Source organism: Embiotoca jacksoni, unplaced genomic scaffold, assembly GCF_022577435.1.
Source record: "Embiotoca jacksoni isolate LCO1_2020_lvr unplaced genomic scaffold, fEmbJac1.0.p SCAF_7, whole genome shotgun sequence".
Lineage (NCBI taxonomy): Eukaryota > Metazoa > Chordata > Actinopteri > Embiotocidae > Embiotoca > Embiotoca jacksoni.
The window spans coordinates 19,504,961-19,522,777 of NW_027185425.1; the positions used below are offsets into that span (position 1 = coordinate 19,504,961).

Sequence of the window (17,817 nt, forward strand, 5' to 3'; positions counted from 1 at the left end):
CTTCTGGAGGAGGGGGCGGCGGCGGTTGGGGGGGGAGAGAGGGGGGGAGGAGGAGGAGGTGGGGAGAGGAGGAGGAGGTGGGGGGGTGAGGTGGGGTGTGGGGGGCGTCCAGTCTGTCTTTTGTGCTGGAGCGGGTTTGGTTGTGGTCAGCGCGAGCTCCGGTACTGGAAAGGCCAAATGTTGTACAAGTGGTTCCGTTCAGCTTCTCTATTCTTCCGATATGAAGGTATCTCGTGACGAGGCTGTCTTGCCGTTAACTCTTCATACACAGCCGACCAGCCGGGGGACCGGGGGGACGGGGGACGGAGGGGGGGACCGGGGGGACGGGGGACCGGGGCGGCGGGAGCTCGTGGGCTCCTCAACGTTAGCCCGACACGAGCTTTTCGGTGTTTGGTACCAAATAGAGAACCTCTCCCCGATCTTCATCGCAAACCTCATCATTTTTAACCCGACTGATGTGTACATTCATAGACGCACTTCTTAGGATTGCCGTGAAGGACCTTTAGCATCACGAGTAGCCTCGTATTAATTCGGTATACACCCATTGCACCTAACTGCACTTAAAAAACATGAAAACTTAAGTAATGGCCAGCCATAACCTTTTTCACTGAAATATGTTTGCCAAGCTAACAGTGCGAACCAGATGGAAAAGTGGAAATGACCTTAATTTAAAAAGCTGGATTGTTTACCACTACATACCTTCCAGTCAGTGAAAGGTTATAAGTAAAAAAAAAAAAATAACTCGTCAGCAGGAAAGCATGGCGCAATTTAGCTTGCTGCCTTGTGTTTAAAGGGAATGTGTCATGTTGGTGTCCTCACACCAGAGAACGGAAAGTATGGGACTGTGGCTTCTCTCTTGGGTGTGATTTATCTGCAGGCGCGCTCAATAACAGTATTTGGAAAGCTTCACCAGGCTTGGTAGTTAATGGTTGAGGTGTTGTGACAGTTTCACACTTGAGGGGAAGAAAAACATCTGCCCAATCACTTGTGGCAAAGAGCCCAAGGTAATCTTCTCTTCTGTTTTTAACTTTTACTTTCAGTGTGTTTGTCTTCACCTGACAACAGGAAACACGTCATTTCGACATGATATTGGCTCACCAGAGGATTCAGTGCATGTTACAACCTTTGAAATGATGCCCCTCTGTATCATCCTAACCCATATAATCCTCCAATTATCTCTCATATCAGCTCACCACTAAATGCAGTTAATTGCATCAGATAGTCTGTGTGCTGTTGCTGTTTGTCAAATGTCAAAAGCTGGGTCAGTTTGCCAAAGCCGCTGTCTTGTTTATTGAACAGTCTGTCCTTACTTCTGTCCAATTTGATATTCATTTCAGCTAACAGCAAAAATGCCCTCACAGCTATTCGTCTGTATCATACATTTTTCATACCAGGCTGAGGAATGTAAATAGAGTCGTTCACCTTGAGCCTTACGCACACTCATACATACACACACACACACACACACGCACACACACACACACACACACACACACACACACACACACACACACACACACACACACAGAGTGATGGGGGATTTGGATTTAGCCAACACGACCTTGTAGGTGTCTTTTATTATTGAGACTCAAGGGTTGTGACCATCAGACGTTAGACTTGGCTGATTCTGAGAATGAGAGCTAAAATACGAGGTCTGTATTTAACACACTAAACTCTGCAGCTGCAAAGGTCCTTTGTGGGAGGATACAGCATAACCCCGCCGGAGGAACACGTGGGTCTGAACTCGGTTATTTATCATTGATCAATGTACTCATTATCTCAGTTTACTACTTTAAAAGATAAAGAAAGCCAGACAAACATCCACATTCGAGCGGCTTAAACTACTGATTTAGCCATTTTTGGCAAATACATTAAATGATTATCAACAATGTTGCCAATTATTTTTCCGTGGATCAAAACTCCTGCTTCCTTTTAAACAAGAGTAGAATGATAATATGGGTAATATTGGTCTTTTGTCTAAATCAGTGCTACTTGAGGAAGCATCATCACATCCATCCATATAAATACAGCGGTGTGAAAAAGTGTTTGCCCCCTTCCTGATTTCTTATTTTTGTGCATGTCTGTCACACTTAAATGTTTCAGATCATCAAACAAATTTAAATATTAGTCAAAGATAACACAAGTAAACACAAAATGCAGTTTTTAAATGAAGGTTTTTATTATTAAGGAAGAAATTCTTTTTTTGATTGTAAAGTTTTGTTGTAAGGACTTTAATGTGTTAAGTGCCATGAAATAACCTATGTTGTGACTTGGCGCTATATAAATAAATAAAGTTGAATTGAAAAACAATCCAAACCCACATGGCCCTGTGTGAAAAAGTGTTTGTCCCCTAAACCTAATAACTGGTTGGGCCACCCTCAGCAGCAACAACTGCAATCAAGTGTTTGTGATAACTTGCAATGAGTCTTTTCCAGCTGTGGAGGAATGTTGGCCGACTCATCTTTACAGAGTTGTTGTAATTCAGCCACATTGGAGGGTTTTCCAGCACCAACCTCCTTTTTAAGGTCATGCCACAGCATCTCAATAGGATTCAGGTCAGGACTTTGACGAGGTCACTCCAAAGTCTTCACTTTGTTTTTCTTCATCCATTCAGAGGTGGACTTGCTGGTGTGTTTTGGATCATTGTCCTTCTGGAGAACCCAAGTTGGCTTCAGCTTGAGGTCACGAACAGACGGCCGGACGTTCTCCTTCAGGATGTTTTGGTAGACGGTAGAATTCATGGTTCCATTTATCACAGCAAGTCTTCCAGGTCCTGAAGCAGCAAAACAGCCCCAGACCATCACACTACCACCACCATGTTTTACTGTTGGTATGAGGTTCTTGTTCTGTTACTTTTACACCAGATGTAACGGGACACACACCTTCCAAAGATGTTTTCTGGCAAAAATGAGACGAGCCTTAATGTTGTTTTTGCTCAGCGGTGGTTTTGGTCTGGGAACTCTGCCATGCAGCCATTTCTGCCGAGTCTCTTTCTTCTGGTGGAGTCATGAACACTGACCTTAACTGAGGCAAGTGAGGCCTGCAGTTCTTTGGATGTTGTTGTGGGGTCTTTTGTGACCTCTCGGATGAGTCGTCTCTGCTCTCTCGGGGTAATTTTGGTCGGCCGGCCGCTCCTGGGAAGGTTCACCACTGTTCCATGTTTTCTCCATTTGTGGATAATGGTTCTCACTGTGGTTCTCTGGAGTCCCAAAGCTTTAGAAATGGCTTTAGAACCTTTTCCAGACTGATAGATCTCAATTACTTTCTCATTTGTTCCTGAATTTCTTTGGATCTCAGCATGATGTCTATCTTTTGAGGATCTTCTGGTCTCCTTCACTTTGTCAGGCAGGTCCTATTGAAGTGATTTCTTGATTGAGAACAGGTGTGTCAGTAATCAGGCCTGGGTGTGGCTCGAGAAATTGAACTCAGGTGTGATAAACCACAGTTAAGTTATGTTTTAACAGGAGGGGGCAAACACTTTTTCACACAGGACCATGTGGGTTTGGATTGTTTTTCTCCCTTAATAATAAAAACCTTCATTTTAAAAACTGCATTTTGTGTTTACTTGTGTTATCTTTGACTAATATTTAAATTTGTTTGATGATCTGAAACATTTAAGTGTGACAGACATGCAACAAAATTGGACATCAGGAAGGGGGCAAACACTTTTTCACACCACTGTATATAGTGATTTATATTCAATTCAACTTTATTTATATCGCGCCAAGTCACAACATAGGTTATTTCATGGCACTTAACACATTAAAGTCCTCACAACAAGACTTTACAATATCATACAGAGAAACCCAACAATTCAACAATTCCCACATAAGCAAGGAGGGGAAAAAAAACCTCCTCTTTCAGGGAGAAAAACCTCCAACAGAGGGAAGAAAAACTCCCTCTGAACAGGAAGAAACCTCCGACAGAACCAGGCTCAGAGGTGGAGAACATCTGTTAACAGAACCAGGATCAGAGGTGGAGAACATCTGCCTCGACCGGTTGGAGTGAGAGGAGAGCAGAGAGAGAAAAGGACAGCATACATTATATGTATATAAAGATGCTGAGTAAATTATCCAATTGACATATATTGGAGAATGAAACATCTTGAGCTTATACACAGATTTCCATCCTGGTAATACAGTAAAGAACCATTTATCATGTACACAGATAATGTTTTTATTTAAGCTTTAACTGGTTAAATGCATATAAACGCAGTTGGCATAGCATAATTTGCAAATCATTTAATAGAATAGCTTTTAAAAAAATTGTATCTGAGGGCTCCATAGACTAGTACATTTCTTCTTCTTGATCACTCTTTGTACACCTCCAGTACCCAGTACACAATCTCTGTGTAAAATAACCCTCAGCCATAAAATAAAATAATAATTTGCTCAGTCGACTGAGGGGTCTCCAACAGATGATGCGACTCGTTGACTTTCAGGGGGCAGCCCTAACCTGGTGTGTATTTCAGAAGCATTGAATGTATATTTCCATAAACAATGCATTAGTATTAGGGGTGTAACGGGGCACAAAATTATTAATTCGGTTTGTAGCACGTTTTGTGTACAGCCAAGGAAACAAAAGAATTGCACAAATTAAAATGTTTGTCATACACTTTCAAAAAAGTAACACTATTTTTTCCTGGAATAATTGTGTCAGTAAAGAAGACTCTGACCTGTTTATCCTCAAGTACAGCATAAAATAAATCAAGTGCCGATGTAACTTGAGTTAAACTTTATTAAAGGCAGCACTACCGTTTCAGTTTTAGTACTTCACAAAATAAAATGACAATTTATTTTCTGGAAGTGTAAGTGAGTAGAGATAAATATGTTTGGATCACAGATGTGACTGAACCAAGGAAGCATCATCCCAAAGCGAGTGTACCACACAAACTTAAACCCCTGATGAATCTACATTCATGCATTTAACACATTTGACCGTCCCATCTTCTCATGTGAGGATTTGCTACTTTGTCATGTATACATTACAATACAATAAGATTTGTTACAACTGTATTGTCTGTTTAAACTGTCATTCATGTTGCATCCACGGGCATTTCTGTTCAAGAGATTCACACACAGATTAAACATGCACTTATTAATGTGACACTTTGCATAAATGTACAAAACACATAAAGCAGTCATAACAATCAAATCACCTTATATCCTCAGGAGTCTGATCTCAGTCATCAGCACACTGATTTAGTTTGGTTACAGGATCCACTAATGTATAAAGCTTTTCTTCAGGCTGTTAGATTCAAACCGAGCGACTCTATATTTCCTACTTAAGGGCAGAAATGGTCACTCTCCATTTAAAACATGCAGGGAGTCAGAATAAACCCTGGTGTTCACAAGTCTGAGCAAGCTGTTACGAGTTATTTAAAAGGGGTGTGCCACAGGTTGGCTAATAATCTCTGCACAGGTTTGAATTTGATTATATAGTTTAGTTCTCAGGTCATGATGCAGTGCAGCATGAAACTCCGAATAACTGATTTAAAAAAGAGATAAACATATGGCTGTGAGTCGAAGAAATGTGCTGAGTTCTGTGCTGTGCTGAATAAATTCTGTATCAGAGGTTCATGAAGTGCGACATATATCCTGACACCCGGTTATTGACTATATTACATTGTGAATTGTCACTACAGGCAACAGCAACCGAACCTTTCGTTTTCCTGGACTGTGCAAGTGAAATTAGAGAGATTTGAACTGAAAATGAAAACAGGAAGCTGTGGCGCTGGGCCGACCACCGGTGTGACTTTGATCACTCGGTGACAGCTACTGTATGTCTGTGTAGGACTGGCCCTGCTGGAGCAGTCCACACAAAATATTGTATTTATGTTTTCCTACTTTATCTGCACCCGTTTCCTTTCAGTTCCGTGTGAGAGTGTCGACTGTGTTTTTGCCGTCATTGATGGTTGTGTTAGTTTCTCTCCTCTCCTCACTGCAGGAATCACACACACACACACACACACACACACACACACACACACACACACACACACACACACACACACACACACACACACACAGGCAGGTGAAGTGAAGATAACATGACTTGAATTGATGACAACCACAGTCATTATGTTGAGTGCAATAAAAGCCAAAACAATGAATATATTAATGGAGGGATGTCGACCAAATGAAGCTGGTAATAATTTCAAACGAATTCAATTGAAAACCAGACAACAACATGAATACAGGAATTAAGCCTATTAGACTAGAAGTTAGTGTTGAAATGATGTAAATAGAAACTTTGATGGGCAGGACAATCTTCAACAACATTTTGGCAAAGGATGTGCAGTTAAGGGAATTCATTGTTGGGGTTTTTTAGAGCGTGAAAAGTCAAGAGATGACAGGAAGTGAGAAGTGGTTAAACGGGAAGAGACAAAAATGTCCTCGGCTGGAGTCAAACCAGGGACGTCATTGTTCATGGTCGGCATCGTAACCCCTCAGCCTCCGGACTGCTGCTTCATCTGTTGTTGAGGTCCTTTAGTAAGCCAAAATACCAAATCTCTGGTTGTAGCTAGCACTACTTTGCTACTTTTCTCTGTAAAGGGAATATCTTTGGATATTATAATTCCTTACATAAAAGTTTTAGGACATCCTATCTGTGCTTTTAAACCTTAATCTGGAAAATAATCAACATATTATTCAATTATTAACATGCTAACATGTCCAGCTAGTTAATTTTAGAACATTTCAAAAAGAGTGGCATTAGGATTTACCCTCAATACACCAACCTGACTAGACCCATCCAGATGAAGAACCCTGCAGCAGAGTGTGTGTGTTTGTTTACACACCGTGTCCCTAACATGTGTGCAACTCCCCCGCAGTGTCAGCATGTCCAGTGAGGTGCAGCCGAGGCCGGACGACAGCCCCAACACCAGTGGGGGAAGCTCGGATGCCGAGCAGAGGGAGGCAGCTCCTCAGGAGCAGCCGGGCCCCGAGCAGCGGGACCAAACCCAGCCCAAGAAGAAGGAGGCCAAAATCTCCAGCAAGACCGCTGCCAAGCTCTCCACCAGCGCCAAGAGGTAGATCTGCTGCACTCAGTCTCTTTTACTGTCGGTCCTCTGCTGGGTGTGTTTGTCTCCGACATCCTGGATGGCTGTTTAGCTTCTCAAGTCGTCACCTAAACCTGTTCTGTGTCTTCCTCTTTGGTGCTACTACTGCTAATGCTGCTGTGCTGTTTTCTGAAAAATTGATTGGAGGTGATTCCCAAACTCCTGACTTGAACTTGTCATGCAAAAATAACAGCAAACAATAGAAAGGGTAAAACAGCTGTTGCTTTTAGAAAAATCAGCTGACTGATTTGCCCAATCCTTACAGGGAAATGCAGAACACAAAGGGCTAAAGGAACATTTAATTCCTTGGAAAATTTCTGGACAGACAGACCATGAATGGAATCAAGTTATGTTACAGCAGCACAATCAACAATATACTAAGAATTACAATAAAATTAAAAGTAGTATTGCAGATCAGCCGAACAGTATCAAATGAAGATATGGTCAATATACATAAAATGAATAAAAAGAGCAGGTGTGCAAAAATGGCTTTCAATAACATACAATAAACTGCATGTATTATAGAAACAGTATATATATATAGATGGTAAGGTGGTCATGTGTTAACCTGTTGCACAGAGGTGAACTGGTGAAAGGTGAGACTGATTTCCTGAAACAGAGTGGGCCTGAATGAGTGTTGGAAGATGAGCTCTTCTGTCTTTGTAGTGTGTCATGGAGGTGGTGGGATGAATTGTCCATGACAGGAGTTTGTTCAGTGACCTCCTCCTCCTCAGGGACTCTGAACGTCTCCAGGAAGTGACCAATGATTAGCGGCCTCGCAAATGAGTTTATTGATCCTGCTGGCATCTTTGGCACCGATGCTGCTCCTCCAGCAGAACTCATGACTGGTAGATGATACCCAGCATCTTTTTGCAAACATTGAAATATCAATCATCATAATATGCTATTCTCCTTGTACACAGCGTCTGTGTTTATCCTTCAGTACAGTCTGTTGGTAAAGTGGACACCCAAGTACTTGTAGTGCATAACACTTTCAACCTCTTCATCCATGATGTTTATGGGCTCTTTTCCACCTAAACCCGGCCACCGTCTCCTGGTCTTGTTCATGTTTCGGAGCAGATAGTTCCTGCTTCACCACTCCCGCTCATCTCTAATTCACCCCACCACCACAGAGGCATCAGAGAACTTCTGCAGCTGGCATGATTGAGAGTTAGACTGGAAATCTCAGGTGTGCACAGTGAACAGAAATGGAGATGGGACAGTCCCCTGTGGAGCTGTATGTGTTGCTAACCACCACATCAGACACACAAACATGGGCCTGTGGGACACATAATCAGTGATCCAGGAGACAGTAGATGCACCGTGACACCCTGGGCAGCGGGTCACACAGTAGAAGTAGTTGGATCGGATAAAAAGCACTGGAAAAATCTTAAAACATGATTCTCGCAGTGCCATCACCTTCATTCAGTGGAGAACGATGCTGTTTCAGGGAGATGTTCGTATAGTTCACACCCACATAAGGCTGATAAGACGCTAGTTCAACTGGTCTAAAGTCATTGGGGCCACATGGGGGTCCTTCTTAGGTTCCAGTACCAAGTAAGAGGTTTTCCATACCACCGTTCTCCCTTCCTGTATCAGACTCGGTTCCAGTTTGGTGGAAACTCGGCTTTGGACAACTTGCTACAGTTTGTGGATTTAGGCTGTCTCAATGCCTTCTGTCTCCCCATGTAATCCCCTTGATGTTGAGATGAGGAATCTGTGGGGGCCCAAACCATCTGCTGCTGGACTCCAGCTGTGGCTGACGATAGTTCGTTCTAACGCTGGCTCTATGTTTGGGCTTGTTGTCCTGCTGCAGAATGAATTTGGACCAATCAGACGCCTCCCTGATGGTGCTGTGTAATGGATAAGAATCTAAACATCTTTGCACAGTGCTCTGCGTTACTGCTCTGTTGTGTCTTTACCAACTGACTGCACCCATACACCCAATCAGATCGTAAAGGCTGCTGCAAGATGATGTGCACATTTGGGAGTAAACACATCATTCATCCAGAGAAAGGAGGAGGCTGCAAACTAAAGGGTTTCACTTTAATCTCACTCCGGGTGTTATTTCACAGCACCGATTCAGTTTATAAGCAGCTGTTGGCAGATTGGAGCTGGATATCTCAGTGTGATGACACGGAGCAACGGAACGTGTTATCTGATTGGACAATAAGATGGCCAAGCAGCATAGCCAGACCTGCTCATGTGTTGATGCTGATACCAGAGCTGCTGAGAGAGCTTTTGTTATTCTCTACACTCTGTCACTTATTGGCAGGTATTGTGCTGATAGGACGTAGATGAACAAGTCTGCTGGAAGTGCTGGAAGCAACATCACCAAAAGAAAGGCAGATTATTCAACTGCTCTTGATTATACCATGATGGAGGCGCCTGATTGGTCCCCAATTTATTTTGTAGCATGACAATAACTCTACGCATACAGCCAGTCATCTGCAAAGAAAAGAGTGAGTCATCAAGGCAGTCAGCCGTGAGCTATGGTTCAGTGTTGCACTAAAATCTGTGAGCCATCAGATTGTGTGATCTATGCTGTTGGTTATGTGAGTGTCAGACTATCAGAGCAGGCCGCAGATTTCAGTGGAACAACGGCTCCCAGAGTTTCAGCAGTTTGATAGAATCTACATATTCTCGCTCTGTCAATAGTTAGTAATTGTTTATTTCAGTCAGATTGTGCTCACCCAGTAGTGCAAAGATAAAAGATGGCAATTGTTTATGCCTTTAGTTTACATTAACAGAAAGTTAAGTTTACAGAAACAAGAAAACAGCCACAGCAAAGCCATATATATCGACTACATTCAGATTGCTTTAAGGTAGTTTGTGTTGCCATTAGTTGCACTATAGATTCACATTGAAGTGTTCAAATAAGGTCAGTGTGCCTGGTTTGTTTGCTACACAAATCTGCCTTCGTTTGGTAGATGGTGATTAAACGAGTCGCATACAGCTATTCTACCAGGTCTGAACAACTGTTCGACAAACAGCAAACTGAACATATTGACACTGTCAGTAAAGGTATACAGAACTGGACTATGTCAGAAATTCAGCCCTGAGCTTAACAGCTGGGACGGACTAACCCAGCATACTCTCGTCCACACACGGACTGCGTCAGTAAAAACCTTTGGATTTTGTCATAGTTCAAAGGCTTACTGAGATTTGGCCCCAATGGTCAGAACATCCCTGATATTTTACTACTGGCTAACTTTATACTTTTTTAGTAGATCATAAAAAATACTGACTCATCAGTCCATAAGAAATGTGAAGCTAATGTTCCTCTACTCGCCAAGTCTTCTCACCAGCGGAAACCGAGGTCACTGTTGACTCTAGTTCTGTTTCTGGTTTGCCAACAGTTTCCGCCATCACTGTGTTTACCTTTCTTCATAACAAGAAGTTAGAATACACGACTTACTTCTCATCTTGAACTGAGAGAAGACCGGATGCTACAGCGACTCATTATCCCATCTTGTGGTACAAAGTTTTATCAGAAGACAGGACGGGCCCGGGCTACTGCATGCTAACTTCAGTGGCTGTCTCCTACATGAACATTGCTTTTTGTTGACATTCTGTAGATAATTTTATTATTAATTTTATACTTAATGTCTCATGTTTTGGCCCTTTAGTGAAAGCCTTTGCATTAGCTGTTGTAAACATTCAGCACCAGGTATTTCCATGGAAGAAATTCTGGACACAAAGGAAGTAATAGATGTGTAACATGGCCCCCAGTAGAGAGTTTAAAATCAATATAGTGATGACTTTGTGTCGTAAAATATAAGGAGCTGGAGGGTGACCATATTCTCTGAATGTTGAAAGGCAGGTGTTATTTAGTTGCTTTTCAGAGCTAGCTCTTGTAATAAATCATCAGCTGTCACACACACAAACCAAAGCTAGTGTTTTCCATCATAAAAACTCTGCTCAGATGATATTGACTTATTTGCATTTGTCGAGGCATGCAGAATGTAATAGTTTAGTGCTCGTTCTCTCTCTCTCTCTCTCTCTCTCGGGATTATCAAATGCAATGAGCTGCGCAACATTAGAGAAAGCATGTGTTTGGTTAAAGAGGTCGTACACAAAAGTGAGGAAGCCGCAGTGAAATCAGAAGCACTTTTCCCTTCAGATTCCTCCGGTCTTGTTCATTGCACCACTCTCTCTAACAGGTCCCCAGCTTCAGTCCTCAAAATGTGCCACCTCAGGAAATACTGCAGATAAAATTACACAGCACGCACTCGAGCTGAGAAAGACTCTACAACCGTGGAGATTGTATTACAGGCTCCTTTGCAAATATGTCTTTTTTTCCCTCCTTCCCCAACTGAGTCGTGTGCAGTCATTTCCCCACTGAGGAGAGTTTAAAGAAAATCCTTGGATACTCTTGCCCTGCTATGTATCATCAGCCTGTGATGTACACACATGAAGTCTAGTAATTGACTTCTTTGTGCCGACATTTCTTCAGCTGGTCTTGAACTCTTTGGTTTCAGATCCTCACAACCTCACAAAGGGAGTCTGTATTCAGTTTGTTTTTATGTTCACAGGACCATTAGACCGAGTGAACCATTATACCACTACCATCCTCCCACCCACCCAAGGATGGCTTTTAACAGCCATGTTTTTCCATTTTGCTTGTATTTGATAGAAAGTAGAGACACAGACAAGAAATGAAGGGAGAAGCAGTTGCAACAAAGCTGCCAGGTTAGTTACCTTTGTACAAGATGAAGCTGTGATCTTGTTATTTATCGGGTGTTTAGCTGCTGTCAAATCAGCCGAAGTTTGTACTCCTTATGTAATCTTTGTAACAGTTTTTACCTTTGAGACTTCTGCCTCAGTAATAACACACAGAAATTAGATATCATTTCTCTCAACAATAAATGTTAATGGAGCATGTCGGTAAGCCTGTTATTATCCATAACCCCAATGACTCCTCCATGCAGGTACAGTGGAGTCCAGAAGTCTAAGACCACTGCTCTGTTTTGCATTTGCTTTAAGTGTTTCATTATAAATGATCATAGCAGTTTAGCAATTTGAGGGACAGCCAAATCTCAGGAAAATGCCAATGAACTTCAGAATATTTGAGTATTTCTTTTTCTTTTTCTTTTCTTTCGCTCTCCTGACAGCAGCACTCGAGCTGCGTGGTCTCAGACCAGACGTCCTATGTTCTCCCAGCAGGACGTGACAATGTTCCAACGAGCCGCTTGTCACGTCAGGAACATTTGACTTTCTCAGTCTTAAAGTTTCAAATAAATGTTCAGTGGGGTTGAGGTCAGGTGACTGTGAAGGAAAGTCCATGACAGTCAGCACTCGTCAGTCCTCTTTGGTCTTCAAGTAATTCTTTAAAGCTTTGAGGTGTGATTGGACTCACTATCCTGCTGCAGTAGAATCCTCCTGGACAAAGCTGTAGAGCCGAGGGTGAAGCGTGTCTCTGAAGGGTGGAGCGCTGCTTCTGCTAAATCAAGGGGAAGTTAGTGGGTGAGTTGGTGCAGGTGCAGCCAAACCCCCGTCAGACTTCAATGGTCCCACCATGTTTCACTGTTGGTTTGATCCACTGTTGCATCTCTCTCCTGTTTATTCTCTTACATATATACTCTTCTGTTACTGGCACAAATCTTTGACTGGGATTCATCAGGAAACGAGACGTCTTTCCATCGTTGACTGTGAAACGCCGGCATGTCGTAGCCCGTCTGTGTGTTTGTTCTTGGTCTTCTGATGGTTTGGTCACTTCTGTTCTGCCCGACTGTCTTTTTAATTCAACTGATCCAGTTCCCACAAAATGTTTTGGAGTGAAACCTTTAGTCTAGACATGATGTTACGCTGAGAAAGTTTATTTTTTTTCTTGAAATAAGAATTTGACATCTGACACTAAGGATATATGGCCGGCTAATAAAGGATAGTACATACCATAATTTAGCAAAACCTTTCTGCACGAATCAGAGGGAATGCAAAGTTACAGAAATAATCTCTCCTTGATCTGCCAGTGGCTTTGAACAGCAGCAATTCACAAAGGGAAAAAGGTATTTTAGTAATGGAAGAACTTTGGATGACAATATTTTGGAAAGTCATGGAAACAGTAGTAAAATATGGAGGCTTCATGACACACTCCAAATGTTGTTAAACATGAAATGAAGCAGAGGTGGTCGTCTCTGCACAGGAGAGAATAACAGCAGCCTTTGTTTCTGTGTGATTGTAAAGCAGCTCCTGTCCTCTGCATCCATGTACGCAAATCTGTCTAATGAACACTTAACCAGGAAGAAATCTGACCCTCCTACAGTCTGTCCATTAAACTCATTTCTTTTTATAATCCCTGTATGAAAATGTTCCCAACTGCTTCCTAAAAGTGTGAGGGTTGAAACAGGACCATGACCAGCAGTTAATGAATTCACCCTGATGCAATGGATATGATTCCTTTATCCAACATGGTCTTTTGACATTAATATCAATTCATACATGCATGCTTAAAGAAACTGCAAATATTCAGCCGTGCACCCCGTGTTGATCTTGCGTGACACGACTTATTCCCGTGCTCAATCACAGCGCTCAGGAGCTCATTAGAAAATCAATGAGGTTTTCAGTGTGTACACGTACAGATTGATTTTACAGGCAGGATTTATACAACTGTCTGAGAGAGTGTGATTATAACACAGATCCTCATCTCGTTTCAGGATCCAGAAGGAGCTAGCAGAGATAACCTTGGACCCGCCGCCAAATTGCAGGTAGGAGCCTGTTGATTGTGGGTTTTTAAAAAGGGCTGTTTGCTCTGACACCTTAGTCACTCTTTGTGTGTGTGTGTGTGTGTGTGTGTGTGTGTGTGTGTGTGTGTGTGTGTGTGTGTGTGTGTGTGTGTGTGTGTGTGGACCGTGCCACCTCAGCGAGTCACACAAATAGGATAGGTAGATTATTGTGTGCATTTGCACGGCTGTCTGCTCTGACCGAGCCGTAATGAATGGACCAGACCTTGTAAGCAGTGTGAGTTATGAACCAGACTCGGGGTAAAAAGTAAAATAAATATCAGTGTGATTGACCTGATTGTCAGTGTTTACCATCAGGATCACTGCAGCAACAGTGTTGTGTTTGCTCATGCTCCCTATGGGTGGGTAAAGCACTGTGCTGCGGCTCGACTCGTTTGCGTGGTTCTTATTCTTACCAAGTTAGAGTGTGGTGAAAGGCTGGCATGTCGTACCTACCTGCCAATCAAGATCTGAGTAAGAGCTTTCATTGTCAGCATTTGTTATTCTTCTCAAATTGATGATGTTTGGGAAAGCGGACATGTGACCTTAATGCTTCACACTGTGAGCCGAGCAGGCAGCATGGAAAGTCCAGGCATTTCCTGCAGGGCTGAGAAAGCAGGAAAATCCAGTGATGCATGAACGCTCGCAGGCTTGTAGACAGAGCAGCTGGGTTTAGTCACTGCAAATGTTTGTGCCCAACCCAAGAAGTAGAGAGGAGATGCAGCACCTGTATGAGAACCTGTCGGACGTGGGTGGTGGATTCTGCATTGCTTTTCTATAAACTGAGAAGTGTTGGACTTTTTCATGAATGAAAAGCTGCCGTGAGTCAGATGTCGTCATTTTTGAACACGTCCAAAAAGTTCAAAAAGTCCTCAATACATAGAAAAGAAAAAGAAATGGTAGCTTCAGCTCTACTGTTGCCTTTCCTGTACTGTCTCTCTGCAGGTATACTTGGGACTTGATGTAGTACCATCCCCTGATGGCAGTTGAAGTTCAACTGAAGTAACTTGACAGTAAAAACATGTTTGTGTGGTGAAGAAGGCCGAACCTCAACCACTTCAAAAAATACCGGGCTGCCCCGGATGGTTGACTACAAATTGGTTAACGGGAAAAGTCAAAATATTCACTGGTGGTTTACTTAAACTGCAGCTTGTCAGAAAACTTAAAGAAACATGTTACAGTTTCAGTGTTTCTCTTCAGGAAGGAGGCTTTGTGGGGAACCTGACATCGCTGCTTCTTGTGGGAACTGAATGACTCTCGTGTGAGAAGTAAAGTTAGCCTCTGTGAAGCGCATGCCAACAGGAGTGATTCAGTTTCTGTAATGAGCCACAGAGTGTGCAGCAAGGCCACGTTTCAGTAGAACAACTTTACAAATATCCAGCACCATGTTTATGGCCCACAGAAGGAAATAAAGGCCCGGTTCATGCAATGTTATGATGGCATCTCTGCATCTTTGTCACTGCAGAGTTGGTAAAAGCTCGTTACCAACACACACACACACACACACACACACACACACACACACACACACACACACACACACACACACACACACACACACACACACACACACACACACACAGTGTGACAGTGCAGGTCCTCTTCCACCCTACTGTCAATAATCTGTTGGGAGCCTCGACACAGACACCATCAGGCCAATATATGATATACTGGGTGGTAATAAATCAGCTAAATATTCAGTCTACCAACTGGTTGTTCCAAGACATTCACAATCATTACGGCGTTTACCGTTAGCGGTGTCGTTAACAGGCAGCTCAGTTTGTGTGCTTGAAAAAGTTCAAATTTAAAAGCTCTTTGTTAGTTTTGTGTTTGTCTGAACTGTAGCAGAGTTAACCGTGTTACTTATTACATTGTTTGTAACCCCTGGAACTTAAACTATTTTCTGATGCCCGAAACAGAAATTCAATAATTAAATGAATATCATAAACGTGAGCCAACTAGTTGACTATGGGCTTAAATTAAGGACTTTTAGTTGACTAAGAGAGTCTTCAGTCGGGAGCAGCCCTAACAAGCACAGACCCAACAGCAGCTGGACTGGAACCTAAACACATCATCTATACCACCAGCATTTATGACTTTCCCTTTTACTACAGACATAGAGAGCCATAGTCAGCAGGGAAATCAAATCACATGGAGCCTCTGTGGAAACAATTTTCCACTGAGTTTCTGACAATCTGTCGGGTTGGTGTCCTTCCAGCTCCACAGCCAGTTCTGGTTTCATGTTACCTTACACAAATATGATCCCACTGAGTCCGTGCAGCATAGTGAGCACTGGTATTAGTATCACTGGATAACCTGAGCTACAATAACAGAATCAGTATCAGGGGAAAAACAAAAGATTCCCAACTTTAAACTGACGTTTACCAGCATTTAGACCAGAAACACATTTTAATTTGGATCTTGAGGTTTCAAGAACCAGTCAGGGTTCTGCTGTTCCTCACCTTTCCACCATTGCGATTTCCTACTGGACAGTATAAAATAGACCAGATAACAATTGCAGCCCGAAATGATCTTGAATTTATTTAAGAGTAAAGAACTGCATCCACTGTTTGTGTGGATTATAAATTCTGAAAATGTTTCAGTCTTGTAACGTAATTCATGACAAATGATTCATGTGCAGCACGTGCTGCACATGCAGAAACATTTTCAGTGCCATTTTGAATTTCACGAAAATGAAAACATCTCTATTGAAAAGGTTGTATTTGCAGACAGGCACATAAATAGAGCAAAAACTTCTCACCTGTCAGAATAGACCAATTCATCTACGGCGCTGCTCTCTGTGTAAATGAGCCGCCGCAGTGTGTTTCAGCAGGTGAGGGATGACAGAAATTGTGAAGGTCCGATCTGTCACCGTCACAGTCTGTTTGTTGACTCTCCAATCTCAACGACAAGGCTAATCTGGCTGAAGCAAGCCATTATGTTTCTTGACAAAGGGCCAAACAGCAGAGGGGGAAAAGAGATTTCATGGGCAGACGTAGTATAAAAATGACATATTTTGGAGTAAAAGGAGGCTTCCTTGAAGAACGTCCGTGCTGAAAGGATCCCTCATGACGAATGGATTGAGCTCGACTGCAGTCGGGGCTCCTCAGTCATAAGTGAAAAATTTGGATCAGGTTGCTGGAGCGTATTTCAGCGGCAGTCGGAGATACAAGCCAGCGGAGGCGCGGCACTACTTGAAATGTAGATTTCTGTATTGACGGGTCCCTCGGGGTATTCGCCTCACTCCAACAGCTCTCAATTCCCCCACAAGGCTGTCACATCCCCGGTGTTTGATTTAGCCAACATGTTTCAGCACAACAATCCCGATCAGCCTGTTCTTTTGTGCCATAAACGAAGCACAACTGCACATTGTGAGCATTAAAAAACCTTAAAGCGTACTGTACCTCTTCACGCTCAGTGTCTGCTTGAACAAAAGCCTCCGTGTCTCCCCGGCCCTTTCTTTACCTACTAATTGATCTGACTGTGTTAAATAGGGCTGCGCTCGCTGAAAGACATCAGATGTGAGGGGTTATGAACGGACGCTGTGATGCAGCTCATTACCCAACAGGCCTCAGCTCTTTTTTTTCTCCCCCCGCCAGAATAAAGCGCGGCTCATGATCACAGCCGCTCCTGCAAACATCCTCTCTGGCTCATTTTCTACGTTCCCCTCCTTAGTTAACGGAAAGATACAGTAATCCCTCTGGAGAATAATGATTTAAAAAACACCTTTAACTTTCACTAAGGCAGCAGGCCCTGTTTTAGAGATCATTTGGCTTCATTTGAAAAGGACTTAGCGGCTTTTTTTGGAGCCATATCGGGAAATATTTTTTTATCATTCTTTTTAATCATCTTTGTCATCCTTCCAGAGAGTAATTAATTGAATGTGACAAGCGCTCTGGAAGGGTATGTAAATAGCCCCCACACCAGACACATTGTATTAGCGTGGTGCTCGGTCGGCCTTCCTTGCTCTGTGTGTGTGTGTGTGTGTGTGTGTGTGTGTGTGTGTGTGTGTGTGTGTGTGTGTTTTCTGTAATT

General features: G+C 42.8%; 1 protein-coding gene across 1 annotated transcript in view; it reads left to right on the forward strand.

Moving 5' to 3' along the window:
• The window catches only part of LOC138215054 (ubiquitin-conjugating enzyme E2 E2-like), a 71,848-nt gene that overhangs the window by 220 nt on the left and 53,811 nt on the right, over positions 1-17,817 (forward strand). Inside the window, exons 2-3 of the mRNA XM_069177004.1 lie at positions 6,833-7,030; positions 13,717-13,767. Coding sequence (XP_069033105.1) covers positions 6,840-7,030; positions 13,717-13,767 — 242 coding nt within the window. The 5' untranslated portion in view covers positions 6,833-6,839. The remainder of the gene's footprint in view (positions 1-6,832; positions 7,031-13,716; positions 13,768-17,817) is intronic.